This window comes from Protopterus annectens, chromosome 16.part0 (assembly GCF_019279795.1).
Source record: "Protopterus annectens isolate FY-2018-M chromosome 16.part0, PAN1.0, whole genome shotgun sequence".
NCBI classification, from domain to species: domain Eukaryota; kingdom Metazoa; phylum Chordata; order Ceratodontiformes; family Protopteridae; genus Protopterus; species Protopterus annectens.
In genome coordinates this window covers 696705394-696729459 of record NC_056750.1, presented here as the reverse complement: position 1 = coordinate 696729459, position 24066 = coordinate 696705394, and the positions used below count along the sequence as shown (strand labels likewise).

The window sequence follows — 24066 nt, the reverse complement described above, 5'->3', positions numbered from 1 at the left end:
TGACCTAACTAGCCAACAGCTGATCCAAGTAATATGCTCCATATGTTTCCCAAAATATCTAGGTTCTGGCAATGATAATTTTTCTTAATTTGATTATTAGTCCCTATCTTCCTCCTGGGTCTATACCCAATTTCTGTTTTCTGTTTCTAGCAATTTCACCAGTTTGTGCAAGCAGCATTAAACACTTCTGCTTTATCTACCAGTGGGTGCATCATTATAGTCCCCAGTAGCTATCTTAAATGCTAGAGTGTGTGTAAGGATGCAAGGTAGTCCCCAAACTTCCATGGAAAATGGTAATGAGAATTTGGATGCAGAAATGCATCCACCTTTTATTCCCATTCTTGCATTAGTAAGTTCCTAGATTGTGGATCTGTTAGGATGGTCAGTGTTCAATAATAGATTCCTAACTAAATACAAAAATACAGGCAAAGCCATAACATTGGAGGCTTGAAGTCTGCCAATTGTGAATGTAAATATGAGATCGCCACACATTTACTCTTAACTGTCTCTTTCAACATTTTGAAATTGGCTGAACATTTGATGTTAAGTTGTCTATCTCGCCTTCGTTCTTGCTGGTTGGGGTTCGGAGCCGATCCTTGGCTCTGACTCGGCCATCTTCAATAGCTCGAGAACCGTTTACTGGCTCGAGGCTACCCCTTATCCCATAATGCCTAGCGATAGGTACCCAGATCTTGTGTGCCGCTTCAGCTGCGAGGTGGCATTTTTCTGGCTCAGGCTCGTATAAAGTTTTTTGTATAACTTTCTTCACTATAATTCAACCCTTCTAGTATTTTATTATTAACGATAGTCTTGTTTTGTGATAGATAGTTGTTTAACTTGTAGTATCGCTCCTTTTTCTTGTAGAACTCGTTTAACTTAGAGAGTTCTCCCCCACCCCTTCCCCCACCTCTTCTTGTCAGGTTAGCTGTTTAAGTTAGAGGATTTCCTTCTGCCTTTCTCTTATAGGCTAGCCGTTTAAGTTAGAGGCTTTCCTATTATCTTAAAAAAAAAAGAAAAAAAACATTAGCTATAGTCTTTATAGTAGTGTGTTCTTTTTTTTTTGTAGACTGTATATTGCTTCTGGTTGTTATTGTTATAATTGTTTTTCCTTCTACTTTCAAGGATGTCAAAGGAATCCAAGGTTTCTGGGCTCAAGAAGTGTGACTCATGCTGTCAGGAAAATGTCTCTGACAGATGGTCACACTTCTTGCGTCTATTGTTTAGGCGCTGTGCACCTGCAGAACTCTTGTTCTATTTGCCATGCCTTTAGTCCAAGAGTCCTGCAGGAGCGTAAGAGTAAGCTTATGCTTAGGGGTCTTTTAAAACCCCAGGATTCACCAGCCAAGAACTCACAGCCTGTGAAATCCCCTAAATCCACTAAGCCATTGGCTCCAAGTTCGGAGCCATCTTCGGTTCAGGATTTACCTTCCATGTCGGTTCCAGCTGGCATCAAGACAGTCTCCCTGTCGGCTCCATCAGAGGCTTTGGAGCCATCGCGGAGCTACAAGAGGCTGAGGTCCCCCTCACCAGAATCGGTGCATTCGGCTCCTCTGTCGCCTTTACTTCAGAGCGAGCATAGTCACCGATCCTCTCACTCCTCTCTATCCTGTAGGCTGTTGGATCACGATGTGGAGAGAGTGGTCAGTAGGTTGCTAAAGTCGCAGACACTAGCCATATTGTTGTTCAGCCCTCCTCAACAGGTATCGGCTCCATCCACTTCTCTCGATGTTCCTCCTCTGACTCCAATGACTTCGGAGCCGGAGTTCATTGGGGTTCGAGTAGTGGAACCATTGGCTCCAATAACTATATCTCCTTGAGTTCCGATTTCGGCTCTGATTCCCTCGGTGGTGCCTTCCATTGAGGGATCTGGGTGCCGGGGCTCCCTTGTCGGCTCCGAGGGGGTGAGTGGCATCGGACCCTTGTCTGACCCCGTTCTCCCTCTCGGAGCTTCGGCGCAGGTGAGCTCGGCTCCTACATCGGCCTCGGTGCAGAAAAGGATTCCTATTTCTTTGGAACTGGAGCTTTCTCTCCATCGTGGCAGGGACGCCTTCGATGTCATGTGGAGTGTGCTGTCCCCTGTGTCAGCTCCACTGTCAGCCCCACCGGCTCCATCCCCTGTAGTGCCTGTGCCAACCTCTGCTCCTCCTCGAGACCCCAAGCATAGGGAACCGATGCTTCAGGACACCCTATTGGGTGTTTCCTCCTCTTCTGAAGCCTCTCCTGATCACTCAGAAGAGCCCCCTCGGAAGAAAAAGTGTAAGAGGAAGCACATTGACTCCCCCGTGTGTCACTTCTGATACAGACTTAGATGATTCAGAAGGGTCCCCGAGATCCCCCTCTGAAGAAGTTTCCTTCTCAGACATCCTATAAATGCTGAAGCAGAGGGAGGACTGGAATCCCCTAGCCCCTTCTGAGGATGAGTCTGTATTTCTGGATGCCTTCAGTTCCCGACCTTCCACCTCCTGGGTGTCTCCGCCTTTTGATCCACTTATGACAGTTGTGGCTCGAAAGACTTGGTCAGCTCCAGATACAGTGGCACCAACTCCAAGGAAACCTAGCAAATTTATTACAGCACCCCAGGATAAGCAGTTCCTTTCAAAAGGTGTCCCTGTTGATGCTATGGTGGTAGCAGCAGCCACCAAAAAAGAGTTAGCGGAGACCTCTTCATCTGTCCATTCCCCTAACAAGGAGTCTAGGACGATGAACAGATATGGGAAGTGAATGTTCGCTTCAGCAACCTTCTCTATGAGGTCACTGAACTACCTGTGTCATTTTACCTGGCTTCAAAGGGATCTCCTTAAAGACCTCGGCGATACCCTCCAAGATCCAACAGCTGAGGGAGCACAAGCCAAGGTAGCTTCCCAGCTAGTGACGCTTAATTCTGTTGTTAACTCCTCCATGAGGCTCATTTCCTATGCAGCTGATGGGGCGAGTAGAGCCACTGGTACCAGGGTGGCCCTTATGAGGCATGCCTGGATGTAGCTGTGTAACTTTGCGGAACCCTTTCGAGCATCCTTCACCAACAATCCCTTTGATGGTTCCTTTCTTTTTGGACCACAGGTGAAAGACACTTTGACTAGGAGTGAGCAAGAAGGCAAGACTCTCTCTGCCATGGGAGTCCATTTTTCCACTCTCTCTAGACCCTACCCCAAGGGTCAGAAAAGTGGGAAGATGTAGTTCCGTAAATCTCAGGGAGCCTTGCCTGACACACACAGTGATTGTTCCTCCAGAGGCAGAGGGGGGAAATAATAATAATAGACGTCGCCCTCATGGCAGAGGGGGTCCGCAGAACCAGGGCAACAGAGAATTCTTCTCTGATAAGCCCTTTCAGCATCCCTGAAGGTTTGCCCAGCTGCTTATCTCTGGAGGCAGTCGGGGGAAGACTTTCACTGTATCCAAAAGCCTGGCAAAGTTTAACACAAGATAGATGGGTACGGTCCGTTATATCCGGAGGTTAAAAAATTTCCTTCCATCAACCCCCTTTACAGTCAAGGAAGACCCTCCCAGATGTTACACCCAATCTGAAGGAGCAAGCAGTAATAGAAGTTTCAAAACTGCTAGAAAAAAGAGCCATCCAGGAAGTCCCGGCAGACCAGCACGGATCCGGAACTTACTCAAGGTTCTTTTTAGTACCAAAAAAGACAGGGGACTGGAGACAGATTCTGGATCTCAGCAGACTAAACAGGTCTGTGCAAAGAATGAAGTTTCGGATGGTCACGCTACAGTCCATTCTACCCTTTCTGGGTCAGGACAATTGGATGTGCTCTATAGATCTTCAGGATGCGTACTACCATATAGAAATGGACAGGCACTCCAGGAGATATCTTCGCTTCTGGCTGGGGGCCAGTCATTATCAGTTCAGAGCTCTGCCCTTTGGTCTCACCACAGCCCCCAGGGTGTTCACCAAATGTATGGCAGTGGTCGTCACGGCTCACCTGAGGCATCAAGGATTCCAGGTGTTTCCGTATCTAGACGAATGGCTCCTTACTGCTACCACCAGGCATCAACTCATACTAGCATGGGACTACACAATCACAATCTGCTCGCAGCTCGGCATCACAATAAATTTCAAAAAATCTGCCTTGTTGCCCTGTCAATCTATCACTTACATAGGAGCAGACTTAGACACAAAGGATATGTTTTCATGGCTACCACCAGAAAGGGTGTCCGCAGTTCGTCAGCAGGTACAGGTTCTGATGCAGAGCAAAAGGATCCAAGTCAGGTACGTCCTTCAAACTCTGGGTTCCATGGCAGCAGCCATTCTCCTAATCCCACTGGCATGCTTTCATATGAGGATTCTTCAGTGGCTTCTGTTTACGCAGTAGTCTTTCCAAGAGCTACCCATAACTTACAAGATCATGATCACGGATGCATGCAAAAGGCATCTTTCTTGGTGGATGGTCTCCCCACTACTTACTTAAGACAGGGGACTGGAGACAGATTCTGGATCTCAGCAGACTAAACAGGTCTGTGCAAAGAATGAAGTTTCGGATGGTCACGCTACAGTCCATTCTACCCTTTCTGGGTCAGGACAATTGGATGTGCTCTATAGATCTTCAGGATGCGTACTACCATATAGAAATGGACAGGCACTCCAGGAGATATCTTCGCTTCTGGCTGGGGGCCAGTCATTATCAGTTCAGAGCTCTGCCCTTTGGTCTCACCACAGCCCCCAGGGTGTTCACCAAATGTATGGCAGTGGTCATCACTGCTCACCTGAGGCATCAAGGATTCCAGGTGTTTCCGTATCTAGACGAATGGCTCCTTACTGCTATCACCAGGCATCAACTCATACTTGCATGGGACTACACAATCACAATCTGCTCACAGCTCGGCATCACAATAAATTTCAAAAAATCTGCCTTGTTGCCCTGTCAATCTATCACTTACATAGGAGCAGACTTAGACACAAAGGATATGTTTTCATGGCTACCACCAGAAAGGGTGTCCGCAGTTCGTCAGCAGGTACAGGTTCTGATGCAGAGCAAAAGGATCCAAGTCAGGTACATCCTTCAAACTCTGGGTTCCATGGCAGCAGCCATTCTCCTAATCCCACTGGCATGCTTTCATATGAGGATTCTTCAGTGGCTTCTGTTTACGCAGTAGTCTTTCCAAGAGCTACCCATAACTTACAAGATCATGATCACGGATGCATGCAAAAGGCATCTTTCTTGGTGGATGGTCTCCCCACTACTTACTTAAGACAGGGGACTGGAGACAGATTCTGGATCTCAGCAGACTAAACAGGTCTGTGCAAAGAATGAAGTTTTGGATGGTCATGCTACAGTCCATTCTACCCTTTCTGGGTCAGGACAATTGGATGTGCTCTATAGATCTTCAGGATGCGTACTACCATATAGAAATGGACAGGCACTCCAGGAGATATCTTCACTTCTGGCTGGGGGCCAGTCATTATCAGTTCAGAGCTCTGCCCTTTGGTCTCACCACAGCCCCCAGGGTGTTCACCAAATGTATGGCAGTGGTCGTCACGGCTCACCTGAGGCATCAAGGATTCCAGGTGTTTCCGTATCTAGACAAATGGCTCCTTACTGCTACCACCAGGCATCAACTCATACTAGCATGGGACTACACAATCACAATCTGCTCGCAGCTCGGCATCACAATAAATTTCAAAAAATCTGCCTTGTTGCCCTGTCAATCTATCACTTACATAGGAGCAGACTTAGACACAAAGGATATGTTTTCATGGCTACCACCAGAAAGGGTGTCCGCAGTTCGTCAGCAGGTACAGGTTCTGATGCAGAGCAAAAGGATCCAAGTCAGGTACGTCCTTCAAACTCTGGGTTCCATGGCAGCAGCCATTCTCCTAATCCCACTGGCATGCTTTCATATGAGGATTCTTCAGTGGCTTCTGTTTACGCAGTAGTCTTTCCAAGAGCTACCCATAACTTACAAGATCATGATCACTGATGCATGCAAAAGGCATCTTTCTTGGTGGATGGTCTCCCCACTACTTACTCAGGGCAGACCATTCATTCAACCCCCTCCAGTAGCCATAGTGACGACAGATGCCTCCCTGATAGGGTGGGGGGGGGCATTATCTGGGCAGGACAGTCCAAGGCACGTGGCAACCTCATGAGTACCATCTGCACATAAATGTCCTGGAAATGAGAGCCGTGCTCCTAGCGTTGCAAGCCCTTCAAGACTCTCTTCCTCCTGGGACCACTGCTATTCAAACGGACAACATGTCAGTGGAGTGGTACATCAACAAGCAGGGCGGAACCAGGTCCTACCCCCTGTGTCGAGAAGCACTCAGACTTTGGCAGTGGGCAATTTCCTCCCAACATTTTCTGATTGCGACGCACATCCCTAGGAGATCCAATGTCATAGCAGACAGGCTCAGCAGAGCTATCCTAATGCCTCATGAGTGGTCTCTGAATCAGGAAGTTGCGAATCTTGTTTTTCACAAATGGGGACAGCCTTGCTGCGATCTCTTTGCCACCCCCTTCAACAGCAAATGCAGCAACTACTTCTCCCTTCTTCCACTTCCGGGTCACACACCCAGAGATGCTCTAGTCCACGATTGGCCCCAGGGACTTCTTTATGCCTTTCCTCCATTCCCTCTGATACCCAAACTTATACAGAAAGCAATATTGTTGGGTTGCAAAATGATCCACATTGCTCCCTTCTGGCCTAGACAGATATGGTTCCCGTTCCTGCACCGTTACCTTCTCGATCAACTCGGGACTCTGGACCCAATTCCGGACTTCCTGGTTCATCAATCAGGTGGGTTGCATCAATCCCTCAAAACTCTCCAGCTCACAGCTTGGTTGCTGCACTTCCAACCTTAGCCAGACTTCCTAGCATTTCCCCACCAGTCCGTGACATTATCATGTCCTCTCACAAGTCTACAATGAGGAAAACTTATGCTAGCAAATGGAAACGTTTTTCTTGTTGGGCAAAGACTAGGAATGTGGATCCCTTTTCAGCCCCAGTCCACAAAATCTTGGAATTTCCAGCTCAACTGTTTCATTCCAGGTCCGCTGCTTCCACAATCAGGGTACAAATGACGTCCATTTCTAACTTTCATGTTGGTTTTTCAAACTCTAACATTATGTCTCATAAGCTATGTAAAGCTTTTTTGAGAGGGGCAACTCTTCTTAGGCCTCCAGTGAGAAATCCCCCTCCTCCTTGGGACCTTAATTTAGTCCTAACCTCCTTAATTCTGCTCCCTTTTGAATGAGCAGCGTCCTGCTCTATCAAGTTCCTATCTTGGAATACACTATTTCTGGTAGCTATTACTTCAGCCAGACGTGTCTCCGAACTTCAGGCACTATGTGTTCGTCCTCCATACTTGTTTTTTCATAAGGACAGGGTTGCTCTGAGGACTAATCCTTCGTTTCTCCCTAAAGTCTGCTCAGAAAGTAATTTAAACCAATCTATAGATCTTCCTGTGTTTTTCTCTAATCATACCAACAAGGCAGAATACAAACTACACCAATTGGATGTTCATAGGCAATTGCATTTTTACCTACACAGAACTAAAGTAAGGAAATCGGACCAACTATTCCTCTCTTACGCCTTGGGCAAACAAGGTCTCCTAGTTTCCAAGGTAATCTTGTCCATATGGTTTTCACACACTGTTTCTTTCATTTATCAGTTAAGGAACAAACAATTACCAATTAAACCGAAAGGTCATTCTACTAGAGCCTTGGCCACCTCTGTAGCCTTCCAGTCTAGGTTGCCCATGGATTCCATCTGTACAGCTGCCATATGGGCAAACCCCTCATACCTTTATTTCTCATTACAAGTTGGATATGGTCTCCAGGAGCAGAGCTGACTTTGGTTCCACTGTTCTGAAGAGTCTGTTTCACTAAGCCACCCAGGTTTTAGGTGCTAGGGACGCTGTCCCAACCAACAAGAATGAAGGCAAGATAGACAACTTAACATAAAGAAGTTATGTACCTACCATAACAGTCCATGTTAGTTGTCTTCATCTCGCCTTCCTTCTTGCGTCCCACCCCCCATCCCCCTGTCCTAGTGGATCGAGAGGAGTTTTTTTCTGTTTCACTGGCTGTGTGTTCTCTTGTTTCTTTTTTGACTTAAGAGAATATGACAGGTATAGTCAACTGATTCTTGACTGATTTATTATGTTGTTATGTCTGGAGTTAGCTATTTCAAATGAGATCTGGGTACCTATCGCTAGGCATTGTGGGATAAGGGGTAGCCTCGAGCCAGTAAACAGCTCTCAAGCTATTGAAGATGGCCGAGTCAGAGCCGAGGATCGGCTCCCGAACCCCAACCAGCAAGAAGGAAGGCGAGATGAAGACAACTAACATGGAATGGTATGGTTGGTACATAACTTCCTTTTTTCCCATATGCTTGCCACCAGCACTCTCAAATATTTGCGGTATACGGTTTCTTGTATTCCTTTTGCAGGTTGTCTGACTTTGTCCAAGCCTAACTAACAGTGTTTTATCTGGGCTGTATTCCATCCAGAAAACCAGACCAAGCTGTTGAAAAACTACCACAACTAGATTTACCACCAAGACCGTATGTTCACTTATTAATGAGCAGCTGTCCACAAGTAAAAGAAACACATTTTTCCTCAAAGCTTAGTCTAGCTTGCTTAAACATACATATTCCTGAATACTAGACTATTCTGTGCTACTGCTGCTGCTGTTTTATTCATGATGAGGAATTCTGTAGTGCACTCCTGGGTAGTCCCCTGGATTCCAGATTTTACTTCAGACAGGAGATTAATTTCAAGATCTGACTGGCATAGCTGGGATATACTAACAGAATCACTTCCTATGTTTTCATACTGTGTCAGTGGGGAAACAGATAGTGCACATGTGTTTGCTGCAGAAGTCTTTGGGTTCTATTCCCATACCAAGTAGATTGATTGCTGACACTGCTGTACAGAAAAAGGGGGTGCTGCACTTTTAAGTGTGTCATCCTTTAGATTACTCATGTAATTGAGCTTTGATATGTGGGGGACTTAAAACTATTCTTTTGTCTGGTTATGACTTATTACACTAAAACATTAAAGTACCAGGAAGTTAAGCAGGTGGAGTGTGATATATGGGAGTTAGTAGTATACAGTTTAATAGGATAAATGGAAAAATATAAATTGGGATTTTTCTTAGCTGTGATAGGATTGCTTTACTTCAGTGGAGTGGCTGTTTGGGAATAAGTTTAGCCATAGCAGGGGTGGGTGGGCAATGGGGGTAGGGTATGGGAGTGGAAAGAACCCAAGCAAAGCAAGGGCAGACAGGGTGGGAAGATCTAGTCAATGTGGTTGTGACAAAAAAAAAACAGTCAACAAAATGGTCTGGGTTGAAGGTAGGAAATTAAAGGAACTGTAGTCTCTTGATGGTTTTTATTTTTAATGCAACCAACAAGTACGAACCTTTGAAAAACACAAAAGCAAGCGAGACCAAGTCCTCAGTACTTTAAAAACGTGAACGTATTTTTAATAAGAACGTTTTCGCTCCTACAAAGGCAAGAGCTTCATCAGACAATATAAAAAGAACACCTTTGCACTTTTAAATAAAACCAGTCATGATGTCATTTCCTTAACTACGGTGGAAATGGAAAAAATGTTTACATTTTCAAAAAATGTTTCCTTGGTGATGCTACATAAGCAAAACTTCAAGGGTAGGTAGCCAAGGTTAATTTCACCAAAATACCACCGTACAGAAACCTCAAAAAGTTACTAATGAGGTAATACTAATTAAACCCAGAATAAAATCGAATATATTTACATTGATGCTAACACTTATGCTTAGTTTATCAAAAAACATAAGAAACATATAAAAAAGAGAAACCTTAAAAATGACTAAAAAGGGGGTAATAGTCACTCCAACATTTTCACTATTTACACATAGTTAATATTTCAAAACACTTATCCAAATAGAGCTAGATGTCATGTGTTTCAGAAACCATACAATATAACCGTATGTCATGACACATTTTATCCAAATTTAGAACAATTTTAACTAATCTTTTCCCATTAACAAAGTAGAAAAAAGAGGAAAACAGACCTCTTATATATTTTAGTCTCCTCCCCATAAACATTCCTTTACTTTTAAAGTAATGATCTAACTTATTTCCTAAGGTAACTTCTGTATTTTAAAATCACAGAAATGTTACACATTTCATTTAATCCAGGTGGTGAAAAAGCATTCAATAATAACTGCCATTCTAGTTCTTTTAATTCTAAAAGTAGTGTTTGGGGACCACCCCTAACCCCAACTTTCACTACGTCAATTCCCATGAAGGAAAAACTATGTCCAATGTTCTCTAGGACATGTTTTGAAAGGGCATTGTCCGTTTTTTTGTTTTAACTTAATTTTAGAGCTGTTGGCCTATGGGTTATCCTTTGTGCCAGATCAAGGAATGAGTTTACCTAAATTACTTATGGACCTCAAATGTTTTGTAAGGGGTCTAAATCTTAAAGTATTGTTTAATGGTGATGTAAACAATCAAAGACCTCCCTTTAAACTACTGAGCATTTTTAATCCCCCCCTCCATCCAACGTTGCAGACATTTGAATATGCTTGCGAACTGGACTTTAGACATTTATTTGAGAACACTAAATGGTTTGACGCTGACAGTAACATTACACCATCACAAAGATCTTACTTGAAAAATTTGGGTAATTTACCAGTCAGAGTGATCAAGCCAGACAAGGGAGGGGGATTAGTTATCTTAGATAAAAATGATTATATCTTAAAAATGATAAAAATCTTAGACTCTTCAGCATATGAAAAGTCTTCTCTAAATGAGACAAATTGCCAGTATAATAGAATAAAAGGTTATCTCAGAGACCTTTTTATTGAAGGGAAGATTGACACTGACACCTTTAATTTCATCAACATCTCCTTCCCTAGGGTCCCAATTATGTTTGGGATCCCCAAAATACATAAAAACTTGGAGGACCCTCCCATGCGGGCCCTAGTGGATGGGAGATGTTGTATTACTCATCCAAGTGCTAAAGTAGTTGATCATTTTATAAATAAATATCTTAAAGCACTTCCTCAGATCTGTAAGGATTCGTGGTCTTTCCTAGGGTCTATCAATAGCATCCCATTTAACTCTTCTCACAGTTTTTTAACCATCGATGTGGTAGACTTATATACGTCTATACCACACTTCGAAGCTGTGGAATGGGTGGAACTGATGTTAATTGACCTGGGGGCACCCAAAGAAGAAATTGAGGTTGTCACTACCCTCCTTGAAATCATTTTATCATCTAACTTTTTCATTTTTAACAATCAACACTATCTACAGAACAAGGGTATTGCTATGGGTTCGCCATGTGGTGGGAGTGTGGCGAACCTTGTAGTGGCTTATTGGGAAAAGGTTTGTTTATTTGAAAATCCTTTATTCAAGGAGTGTTCAAAATTTTACACTCGGTTTTTAGATGATGCATTTGTTCTTATTGATGGAAATTCTGATACGGTAAATGTCTTAATGCAATATATGAATGAATCATGCAGTTTTTTGACATTCACTTATCATTATTCGACTTGTGAAACTGATTATTTAGATGTCAAATTGATTAAAGATGTGGAAAATAATTGTTACCGCTCTAAGATTTTCAGAAAAAACACATACTGCAATGCATTTCTTCATTTTACTAGCAATCATCCTTGGAAACAAAAGAAATCCATTTTTAAAGGCCAATTAGTGAGGGCTACACGAATGTGTAGCACCCTCTCTGATTTTGAAGAAGAATGCACCATCCTTAAAAACATGTTTCTAAATAGGGGTTACCCCTTGGACCTCCTTGATAACTTAATTGAAGAAATTTCTTTTAAGAGAATTTCCGGTTTTTATAAACCATTATTAAATAACAGCTTATGCAGTAATTTGGATATGACACTGCAACTTGATCTTGAACAAACTCCCAATAATGGGAATGTATCAGGAGAAATTACTAACATCAACCAAGGCCTTCATAGCCTCCCTTCTCCTGACTTTAAAAGTAGATTTATTTTGACCTACAACAAACATGTTTACAGCATGTGTTGTATTGTAAAGAAAAATTGGGAATTTATTGCAAACAATACCCAACTTCTTGGAATTTTGGGCTCAGGTCCCTGGTTTGTGTTTAAAAGAGGGAAAAACTTGAAGGAACTTTTACAAACTGGGGATCTTTTGCCAAACTTATCTAGACAAACTGGTACTTTTACTTGTGGCTTCTGTCATTGGTGTAGACTGTTAAAAACAGGAAATTCCTTTATGATAAGAGGTGAAAAATATCATATTAAACACAAGATTCTTTGTGATTCTAAATCAATAGTCTACATAGCGTTTTGTAATTGCTGCCCGAGTTTTTATGTTGGTAAAACGGACCGGAGATTACGTGACCGTGTTTACCAACATAATTATGCCATTAAAAACAAAAAAACGGACAATGCCCTTTCAAAACATGTCCTAGAGAACATTGGACATAGTTTTTCCTTCATGGGAATTGACGTAGTGAAAGTTAGTTAGGGTGGTCCCCAAACACTACTTTTAGAATTAAAAGAACTAGAATGGCAGTTATTATTGAATGCTTTTTCACCACCTGGATTAAATGAAATGTGTAACATTTCTGTGATTTTAAAATACAGAAGTTACCTTAGGAAATAAGTTAGATCATTACTTTAAAAGTAAAGGAATGTTTATGGGGAGGAGACTAAAATATATAAGAGGTCTGTTTTCCTCTTTTTTCTACTTTGTTAATGGGAAAAGATTAGTTAAAATTGTTCTAAATTTGGATAAAATGTGTCATGACATACGGTTATATTGTATGGTTTCTGAAACACATGACATCTAGCTCTATTTGGATAAGTGTTTTGAAATATTAACTATGTGTAAATAGTGAAAATGTTGGAGTGACTATTACCCTCTTTTTAGTCATTTTTTAAGGTTTCTTTTTTTATATGTTTCTTATGTTTTTTGATAAACTAAGCATAAGTGTTAGCATCAATGTAAATATATTCGATTTTATTCTGGGTTTAATTAGTATTACCTCATTAGTAACTTTTTGAGGTTTCTGTACGGTGGTATTTTGGTGAAATTAACCTTGGCTACCTACCCTTGAAGTTTTGCTTATGTAGCATCACCAAGGAAACATTTTTTGAAAATGTAAACATTTTTTCCATTTCCACCGTAGTTAAGGAAATGACATCATGACTGGTTTTATTTAAAAGTGCAAAGGTGTTCTTTTTATATTGTCTGATGAAGCTCTTGCCTTTGTAGGAGCGAAAACGTTCTTATTAAAAATACGTTCACGTTTTTAAAGTACTGAGGACTTGGTCTCGCTTGCTTTTGTGTTTTTATTTTTAAAGCAAGTAGATTTTACATATTTGTAAACAACACTCTGGAGAAATTATAACAGACTGCAGTAATTGCAAAACAGCTATAAGGTAATTTTGTTTTTCTTAGTATTATACACTAGCAACAGCTATAAGGAGAAAAACTACAGCTGTAAGTAATTAAGCTTACTATTTTACCCAGCAACAACTAAGGGGAGAGAAATACACCTGGATCTTATTTATCAGATTTTGGGGAGGGGTAAATAAAACAAAAGCTGCTTGATATTGTCCCTGGTGGTGTGCTCTCCAAATACCCTAATACTAAGCCAATAAATTAATCAGAGTCTCGATCGTGACCTACATCAATTTTTTGATGCTATGAGATGTGATGTTGTTAATCTTCTTTCCATTCATCGCTGATGGGTTCAATTCCAAGCCCTTGAAAGTGAGTTGCCCTTATTACAAAGCTTGCACCAGCCAAAAAAACTCACGAGCTAAGTTTCTACCCAGAATGCCCTTCTCCCTTTTAACTAAGATCTCATTTGCTGCGTAGCCGTAAAGCTGCATTTCAGCCAAGCTCTCAGCTAAGTGGAACTTTATTTGATATTTGTATATAAAACTTTGGATATCTTTCTTTTTTATAAAGCAAATAATATTTCTAGTCTGTTTTCTTCCTTCAAACCTTGTTTTGTTCTTCTCTTTTCTACCTGTTATTACCATTGGTAATCTTTCTAGTACCATTGTTGGTACGGGCTTTCATCCCTTACCCTTGTGGTATTCCTTCAGTACCATAGCTGGCATTTTTTCCTCTCTTTCCTGTGGCCTGTTAGGATTGTTGTTTACTAAGGGGTTCCTGTTTTCTCATATCTCTGTATTGGTACACGTGTGACTTTCTTTCTGACTGGTTATACTGTTGGCCTGTGGTTTCTCTAGCAAGATGTTGGTTAAGAAAGTTACTTCAGGATTTAAGCACTGTGCTTCATGTAAGGGCAAGTTACCTAACAGTGATTCTCATGATGATTGTGTATACTGTTTGGGGGTGCCACACCTTTTGGTGCAGCCTCCTTGTGACATTTGTCAAAGTTTCAGTCAATGCACTCTTAATGAGCACAAAAATAAACTGATACTGAAAGGGTTACTTAAGTCTCCCTTTTCAGAGACCATTTCTGCGATGGAGGACTCAACCCCTCCCACTAAGGACAAAAAGAGGTCCCACTCGGTTCCCTCCTCACCATCGGGTGATCAGGGTAAGCCTGTAAAGCCAAAGGTCCCAAAGCTGTCTTCGGAGCATAAATCTACCTCCACAGCTCCGTCTTCCATGGCTCTGAGTATCTCATAACCTTCGATACCGACGCCAGTTTCGGCACCAGTCCTGTCTCTGGCACCGATTATAGACCTTACCATGCCTATTTAAACTTCAGCATCTGTTGCCACTTCAACTCAGGGCACACCTTCGATAACTTCGACACTGATGTTTGTGGAACAGACCATTTAGGCACCAACCATTTTACCGACTTAACTAGATTTGACCCCATTACTCCTGGTCTCAAAACTTGAGACTTCGGTGCCGGCAAACCTTACACCACGGACCCAATACTCCCCTTCCATTGATCCATTTCTGGGCCCATTCATCGAATGTCCTGATGCCCCGTCCAGAGTATCCACTAGATCCACCAGGAGCCTGACGGAACACAATGTGCTGCATCTTATGGAACAGCTGTTGGTAGCTAAGGGGATACCCACACTTTCTAAGGTCCTTCCCCATGCGGAACTTGGGTCATTTTCTCCATGGACTCTGTCTTACTTTCCTACTTCGACCACTTCAGTTCTGAAGCCTTCTGCTTCAACATCCTCCTTGGAACCCATTTCCTCGGCACAGATAGTGCACCTCACTCCAGCTCTGAGTTTGTCCCTTTGGTCCTCAGTTCCTGCAGAATCAGTCCTTCCTCAATCTGGAGAATGGGGGCGGGCGCTTCAGCCCGGGGTTTGGAGCCATGTTACTCCTCAGTTCCATCCTCAGTGCCGATAGCCTTGTCTGCACCAATCCTGCTTGAGGCTCCATCCATGGGGGCGGGTTCGTCAGAGCAAGATGTGACCCTGGTTCCGAGGTCGTCTTTCTCGGTTCCAGGCTCCCATCCCTCTTTGGGTGGACCTGCCTTCCACACGATGGTGAGGGGTCTCACTTCTGGAAGCACTCCTGTGATGTCGGAACCCCAGTTTTTGCCCTCTGAGCTACAGCTGCCACAGACCACCCCCCAAGTCACCAGGCAGAGAAGTCACAGGACACCCCTGTTCAGGGTACCTACTCTTCCAAGTCCTCCTAAGAGACCCCCCACTGAGGAGACTACTTGGAAGAGGATGTGCAAGAGGAAGCACATGGACTCACCTGAGGAGTCTTTGATGGAAGACATGGATTACAATGATAGTGAAGGGACCCCACAGTCACTTACTGGTGATGTCTCCTTCACAGACATCCTGGAAATGCTAAAACAGAGAGGTGACTGGAAGCCCTCCAACCCTTCATCTGAGGAGTCCAGCCTTCTACCTCTTGGGTGATCCCGCCTGCCAACGAACTCATCCAGCATGTCGTGTAGCACGCGTGGATGAATCCTGATTCCATTGAGGCAATCCCTTAGAGCCCTGACAGAATTCTATCCCCTCCTGAGGAGAACCCACATTGGTCCAAGGGATTACCAGTTGATGCTATGGTGGTGGTGGCTGCCACAAAAAAGGACTTGGCTGAGGAAAGTCCCGCTGTCCACTGGCCCCACAGGGAGTCCCGGGTTGTGGACAGAATTTGGAAGTGAGTTTTTGCATCAGGAACCTTTGCTATATGGTCCCAGAAATATTTGGCACATTTTACGAGGCTCCAGAGAGACTTGATCTCCCAACTCTCTGGGACACTCACAGGACAGTAGTCTGAAGAGGTCAGGGACAAAGTGGCCTCACAGCTCACAACCCTGGAATTGATATCCAACTCGTCCATGAGGCTTTCATATGCGACCAAAGGGGTGGCCAGAGCAGTGGGTTCGGGGATTGTCATGAGGCGTCATGCCTGGATGCGCATTTGTGACCTCACTGACACCTTCAAGTCTTCCTTTTTAAATGCTCCCATTGAAGCATCGTCCCTTTTTGGCTCAAAAGTGAAGGACACACTAGGCAGATGCGAGCAAGACAGAAAGACCCTGTCTGTCATAGACCTACGTTTTTCCAATCCTCAAGGTACCTTTTCCAGGAACTAGAGGAGTAGGAAATTGTGGCACAAAAAATCTCAGGGTCCTTTCCGTGCCACACATGGTGATGATTCCCCGAGGGGCAGAGGAGGTAACAATTCCAGAAGATGCCCCTACAGAGGCAGAGGGAGTCCTCGTAACCAAGGATCCAGGGACTCTTCCTCTGGACAGCCTTACCAGCGCTCCTGAGGAGCAGCCTGATTGCTTATCTCTTCACCAAGCTGCCTGGCAATCCATTACCACCGATCGTTGGGTGCAGAGTATCATCACCAGAGGTTACACCATTCCCCTCTCTTTTCAACCAAATCTTTTGAGAAAGCTTCCCGATGTTCCACCCAGTCAAAGGGAAGCAGCAGCTTCAGAAATAATAAAGCTGTCTCAAAAAAGAGTCATCCAATCAGACCAAAGCGGATCCGCTTTTACTCAAGATTCTTTTTGGTGCCAAAAAAGACAGGGGACTGGAGACCCATTTTGGATCTCAGCAGCTTAAACAAGTCTGTCACCCAAGCCAAATTCCAGATGATCATGGTTCAGTCCATTCTTCCTTTTTTTGAGAGAAGGCGATTGGATGTGCTTGATAGATCTCCGGGATGCATATTACCACATCAAGATGGACAAATGCTCTAGGATTCTGCTTCACTTTCATCTAGGGGCCAGTCTATCAATTTCTTGCCCTGCCATTTGAACTCTCTATGGTCCCCAGAGTGTTCATGAAATGCTTAGCAGTGGTCACAGCTCACTTGAGACTACAAGGATTCTGGGTGTTTCCATATTTGGATGACTGGCTCCCTACCACTCCCACTGAGCATCTTCTGGTAACAGCACTGCAGTACACACTCTGTCTCTGGCAAAATTATTGGGAATAATGATACATTGGGAGAAATCAGACCTTACTCCTACACAACAAATAGAATTCATTGGAGCAGTGTTGAACACCCAGTCCTGTCCAGTATCACTCCCAAACCACAGACTCTAGCATTTGATGCTCCAGCTCCGAGTGATACTATGTCACACAAAAGTTTCGGCAAGGGAAGTTCTTCAGGCCCTTGGTTCTATGGCAGCTTCAATCCCAATAGTGCCTCTAGCAAAGCTTCATATGCAGATCCTGCAGTGGCTCCTTCTTTGTCAATGGTTCTCAAACTATCACCCCTTTCACTGCCAGATCCGAATAACCAACTCCTGCAAACAAGACCTCCTTTGGTGGATGAGGCCAGATACAGAACTTTGGAGTCACCCATTTCTATCCCCTCAGCCCAGAGCCATTGTGAACATGGATGCTTCCCTGGTTGGGTGGGGGGGGGGGCATTTCCAGGGAAAGACAGTCCAAGGAACTTGGTCCACCTCAGAGGCCCACCTGCATATCAGTGTCCTGGAACTGAGAGCAGTGCTGTTAGTGTTGCAAGCCTTTCATTCAGCTTTCCCTTCTGAGACAATTGCAGTCCAGTCAGACAGCATGTCAGTGCTCTGGTATATCAACAAGCAAGGAGGAACCAAGTCCTACCCCCTGTGTCGAGAAGCCATGAGAATTTGGCAGTGGGCGATAGCTTCCAAACGATTTCTTATAACAACGCATATCCTGGGGAGATCCAATGTAATTGCGGGCAAACTGAGCAGATGCATCCTCTTGCCTCATGAGCGGTCCCTCAACCCCAAAGTGGTGACAGAAATCTTCAGCCACTGAGGCCAGTCTTGCTGCAATCTTTTTGCCTCTCCTTCAGACAACAAGTGCAGCAGCTATTTTGCCCTTATTGCCCCGGAGGAGGAGTCCCCGATGGACTCTCTAGTCCACAATTGATCCACAGGACTTCTTTATGACTATCCTCCCATCCCCCTGATTCCACAATTTCTAAAGAAGGCTCTTTGATTGAGATGCAAGGTGATCCTCATAGCTCTGTTTTGCCCTTGACAAGTTTGGTTCCCATACCTTTGGCCTCACCTAGTATACCCGCTGTGGATTCTGGACCCTCTTCAAGATCTGATTACTCACCCCCAAGGGCTGAGCCACCTGAACCTATCCAGTCTCAAGCTGACAGCTTGGTTTCTCCACTTCCATTAGTTGCCAGGCAAGCTAATCTCTCCTCACCTGTTTGAGACATCGTTCTGGTCTCTCATAAATCATCCACCAGAAAACTATATCAGGATGAATGGAAGAGGTTCTCCATCTGGTCTAGGGATAACATGCTAGACCCTTATTTAGCTCCAGTAACTGCAGTACTTCAATACTTAGGTAAGTTTTTTGATAATGGAGTCTGCCTGTACTGTATGAGTACACCTAGAGCAATTTCTGATTTCCACAATGGTATAGATAGCACTCCTCTTATCTCTTTACGTCTATGCAAGGCCTTCCTCAAGGGAACCTCTCATATCAGACCTCTTGTCAGACAGCTTGTGGAACCATGGAACCTCACTTTAGTCCTTCAGTCTTTAACTCAAAAAACTTTTGAACCTGCTGTGAAGTGTGACCTAAAGTTTTTGTCTTGGAAATGTTTGTTCTTGGTACCCATCACGTCTGCCAGAAGTGTCTCAGAGCTGCAGACATTGTGTATTAAGAGACCCTATCTGGTCTTCCATAAAGATAGAGTATCACTTTGGACGAATCCATCCTTCCTTCCCAAAGTTGGTTCTGAATTCTCCATTAACCAGACCAATGACCTACCAGTGTTCTTTCTGAATTTTTCCAATAGAGGAGAGTACTGTCTTCACTCCTTGTACATACATAAGCAACTGAGAGTTTACCTAGACAGGACTAAACCTATATGCAAGTCTGAACAGCTTTTCATCTCCTTTTCTGGGTCAAGAATGGGAGATGCTGTTTCCAAGATTACATTATTGAAATGGCTAAGGAACTGCGTATGTTTCATATATTCCCTCAGTAATGAACCTATGCCAAAAGTTAAAGCTCACTCCACTAGATCTATGGTAACATCTGTAGCTTTCCATTCCAGGGCTTCCATGGACGACATCTGTGCAAGCTACTTGGGCTAAGCCTCATACCTTTATCAATCATTACAAATTGGACTTGGTCTCCAGAGGGAGAGCTGCCTTTAGCTCAATGGTACTCAAGAATGTTCTTCCATAAGGGTCACCCAGGGACCTCAAGGTAGCTTGGGATTCTGTCCCATCAGTGATGAATGGAATGAAGATTAACAACATCAGATAAAGATGAATGGAAAGAAGATTAACAACATCAGATAAAGAAGTTATGTCTTACCATAATGTTCCATCTGTGTTGTTTATCTTCTTTCATTCATTATTTCCCACCCTCCTTCCCCCTCCAAAGGCTACTAGGGGATGCTTTGGGTCCAAGTGGTGTCCTAGGGTATTTGCACAGAAGTGGCGTCGGCTTTACTTCTCCATGTTAAGTTGTCTATCTCGACTTCATTCTTGCTGGTTGGGTTCGGAGCCGATCCTTGGCTCCGACTCGGCCATCTTCTAAAGCTCGAGAGCTATTTACTGGCTCGAGGCCTCCCCATATCCCACAATGCCTAGCGCTAGATCCCCAGATCTCATTTGCCGCTTCTGCTACGAGGTTGCTTTTGCTGGCTCAGGTTGTATTTTTCGTCTTTTTGATAGGTTTTATATAAAAACTTTCATATAAATAGTTAGTGTTTAGTTTTTATTATAATAGTTTTAGTACTTATTGTCTCTGTGTAGTTTTATATCGATCCCAACCCCTTAGAAAACTCATTTTTACTGTTAGAGAGTCCCCCCCCTCTATTTTTCTCTCTTCAAGGTAGCCGTTTTTAGTTAGAGGCTAACCCTTGTTTTCTAAAATTTCTTTTGTAGCGTTTTCAGGTAGAAATAGTTGTAGTACTTTACTATTTTCTAATATATATATATATATATATATATATATATATATATATATATATATATATCTTATAGTTATAGTGTGTGTGTGTGTGTGCGTTGTTAAGGTGTGGTAACTGTTTTTTTGTGTATACGGTTCTTTATACTTGTTACCTACTGTTGACCTTTTTTTCCTGTGATATTTCCTTTTTGCAGGATGTCCAAAGATACTAAGGTATTGGGATTCAAGAAGTGTGACTCATGCTGTCAGAAGATGTCTCTGACAGATGGTCACACGTCTTGTGTCTACTGCTTGGGCGCCCTACACCTGCAGGACTCTTGTTCTGTGTGTCACGCCTTTAGTCCAAGAGTCCTGCAGGAGCGTAGGAATTAGTTAATCCTTAGAGGATTACTAAAACCTGAAGGGTCACCTGCTAAGACTCAGCCAGGGAAACCCTCCAAGCTGTCGGCTCCCAGCTCGGAGCCGTCGTCGGGTGTGTTGTCTGCTTCGACATCGGTTCCGGACGGAACCGAAGTACCTGCCTCTCAGTCGGCTCCGATCCTGGTGTCGGAACCTTCAGGGAGCCAAAAGCGTTCTAGGTCCCCATCCCTAGAGTCGATTTGCTCGGCTCCGGGGTCACCTCTGTTGCAGTTGGAGCGAAGTCACCGATCTCACTCTTCTCGGTCTTCCAGACTGTCTGACCATGACTTGGAGAGAGTGGTGAGCAGACTTCTGAAATCGCAGGCCCTGGCTAAAATGCTATCCAGCCCCCCTCATCAGGGTTCGGCTCTGCCCTTCTCTACAGTAGTTTCTCCTTCGACTCACCCCTTGAGTTCGGAGCCGGAGCTGGTTGGGGTTCGGATCGTGGAACCGTCGGTGCCGATATCCTACCCTTTTGGTTCCTTCAGCTCCGTTCATTTCCTTGGCGCAGTCCTTGGAGGGATCTGGGCACCGAGACTCCCACGTCGGTTCCAAGAGGGAGTGTGGCATCGGACCCTTGTTTGACCCCGTTCTCCCTCTCGGAGCTTCGGCGCAGGTGAGCTCGGCTCCTACATTGGCCTCGGAGCCATCCCTCTCGGTGCCGGGGAGGTTTCCGGTCTCTTCGGAGCCTGAACCTTCTTCTCTGCTGGGAAGGGGTGCCTTTGAGGTCATGAGGAGTGTGCTGGCCCCTCAGTCAGCCCCACAATCAGCCTCTTCGGCTCCTCCCCCCATTTTGCCTGCGTCTGCCTCTGCCTCTCCTCCAGACCCCAAGCAAGGAGAGCAAGTGCTCCAGGTCACCCCAGTGGGCACGTTTTCCTCTTCCGAGGCCTCCCCTGACCATTCAGAGGAGCCCCCTCAGAAGAGGAAATGTAAGAGGAAGCATGTTGATTCCCCTGAGTCTGTCACTTTGGATACCGACTTAGAGGATTCGGAGGGGTCCCCGAGGTCCCCCTCTGAAGATGTCTCCTTCTCAGACATCTTTGAGATGCTTAGACAGAGGGGGAACTGGACTACCCTTAACCCTTCTGAGGATGAGTCGGTATATCTGGACGCATTTGGTTCTCACCCCTCCACCTCCTGGGTGTCTCCGCCTTTCGATCCACTGATGGCAGTGGTGGCTCGAAAGGTGTGGTCAGCCCCAGACACAGTGGAACCAATTCCCCGAAGGCCCACAAAATTCATCACAGCACCACAAGACAAGCAATTTTTGACAAAGGGTGTCCCTGTTGATGCTATGGTGGTAGCAGCATCCACGAAAAAGGAGTTGGCTGAGACTTCTTCGTCTGTCCATCCCACTAATAAGGAGTCTAGGACAATGGACAGATACGGGAAGCGGATGTTTTCCTCAGCGACTTTTTCCATGTGGTCGCTGAATTATTTGTGCCATTTTACACGCCTTCAAAGGGATCTCCTTAAGGAGCTAGGGGATACCCTTCAAGATCCATCAGCTGTGGAGGCCCAGGATAAGATTACCTCCCAGCTGGCGAATCTTAATTCGATAGTGAACTCCTCCATGTGGCTCATTTCTTATGCAGCCGATGGGGCGAGTAGAGCCGCAGGCACAGGTGTGGCCTTGAGAAGGCATGCTTAGATGCGGTTATGTAACTTTGCGGATGCCTTTAAGGCGTCTTTCACCAATACCCCTTTTGATGGTTCTGCTCTTTTTGGACCACCAGGTGAAGGATACCCTTACCAGGTGTGAGCAGGAAGGCAAGACTCTCTCTGCTGTGGGAGTCCGTTTTTCCACTCCTTCTAGACCATACCCCAAAGGTCAGAAAAGTGGCAAAATGTGGTTCTGGAAACCCCAGGGAACCATGCCTGACACACGTGGTGAGTTTCCCTCCAGGGGCAGAGGAGGGAACAATAGACGCTGCCCTCGAGGCAGAGGGGGCCTGCAAAATCAGGGCAGCAGAGATTCCTTCTCTGACAAGCCCTTCCAGCATCCCTGAAGGGCTGCCCGGCTGCCCGCCTTCGGAGGCAGTTGGGGGAAGATTATCGCTGTACCCAAAAGCCTGGCAAGACATAACTCAAGACAGATGGGTACAGTCTATCATATCCGGAGGTTACAGAATTCCCTTCGTTCATATCCCCTTAAGGTCAAACAAATCCCTTCCAGATGTTCCACCCAGTCTAAGGGAACAAGTAGTCCAAGAGATCTCAAAACTGCTACAAAAAAGAGCCATCCAGCGAGTCCCAGCAGACCAGCAAAGATCTGGAATTTACTCAAGGTTCTTTTTGGTATCAAAAAAGACAGGGGACTGGAGACCCATTTTGGATCTCAGCAGACTAAACAGGTCTGTGCAAAGAACGAAGTTCCGGATGGTCACACTTCAGTCCATTCTACCCTTTTTGGGTCAGGACAACTGGATGTGCTCCATTGATCTTCAAGATCCGTACTACCATATCAAAATGAACAGGCGCTCCAGAAGATTCCTCCGCTTCCGGCTGGGAGCCAGTCATTATCAGTTCTGAGCTCTGCCCTTTGGTCTCACCACAGCCCCCAGGGTGTTCTCCAAATGTATGGCAGTAGTTACCACTCACCTGAGATGGCAAGGATTCCAGGTGTTTCCCTATCTAGATGACTGGCTCCTTACTGCTACCACCAGACATCAGCTGCTACGAGCCAGGAACTACACCATCCAAACTTGCTCCAAGTTAGGTATCAAAATAAATTTTGAAAAGTCTGCATTGTCACCTTGTCAGTCCATAACCTTTATAGGCGCAAGTTTAAGTACAAAAGACATGTCAGCAAGACTTCCGTTACACAGAGTATTAGATATTCGCCGACATGTACAGGTATTATTAGGATGCAAGAAAATTCAGGCCAGATTAGTCCTAAAGACATTGGGCCTCATGGCAGCAGTGATCATACTAGTCCCCTTGGCTCATTTTCATATGAGGATTCTTCAGTGGTTGCTTTTCACCCAATGGTCATTTCTACAACTTCCAATGTCTCACATGATTATGATTACACAGACATGCAAAGACCAACTTGCTTGGTGGATGGTTTCTCCATCAGTACCCCAGGGCAGACCATTTGTTCTTCCTCCTCCAGTAGCCACGGTGATTACCATGGATGCCTCCCTGATCGGGTGGGGGGGGGGCACTTTCAGGGCAGAACAGTCCAAGGCACCTGGCAACCCCATGAGTACCATCTGCATATCAATGTCTTGGAGATGAGAGCTGTGCTTTTAGCATTACAAACTCTTCAGAACTCTCTTCCCACCGGGACCATTGCAATTCAGACAGACAATATGTCGGTAGTGTGGTACATCAACAAGCAGGGCGGAAC

General features: G+C 44.6%; 1 protein-coding gene across 1 annotated transcript in view; it reads left to right on the top strand.

Annotated features, from left to right (window-relative positions):
* Positions 1-24066, top strand: part of CARMIL3 (capping protein regulator and myosin 1 linker 3) — a 3552770-nt gene that overhangs the window by 3070459 nt on the left and 458245 nt on the right. Inside the window, exon 24 of the mRNA XM_044058175.1 lies at positions 10510-11427. Within this exon, the coding sequence (XP_043914110.1) occupies positions 10510-11427 (918 nt within the window). The remainder of the gene's footprint in view (positions 1-10509; positions 11428-24066) is intronic.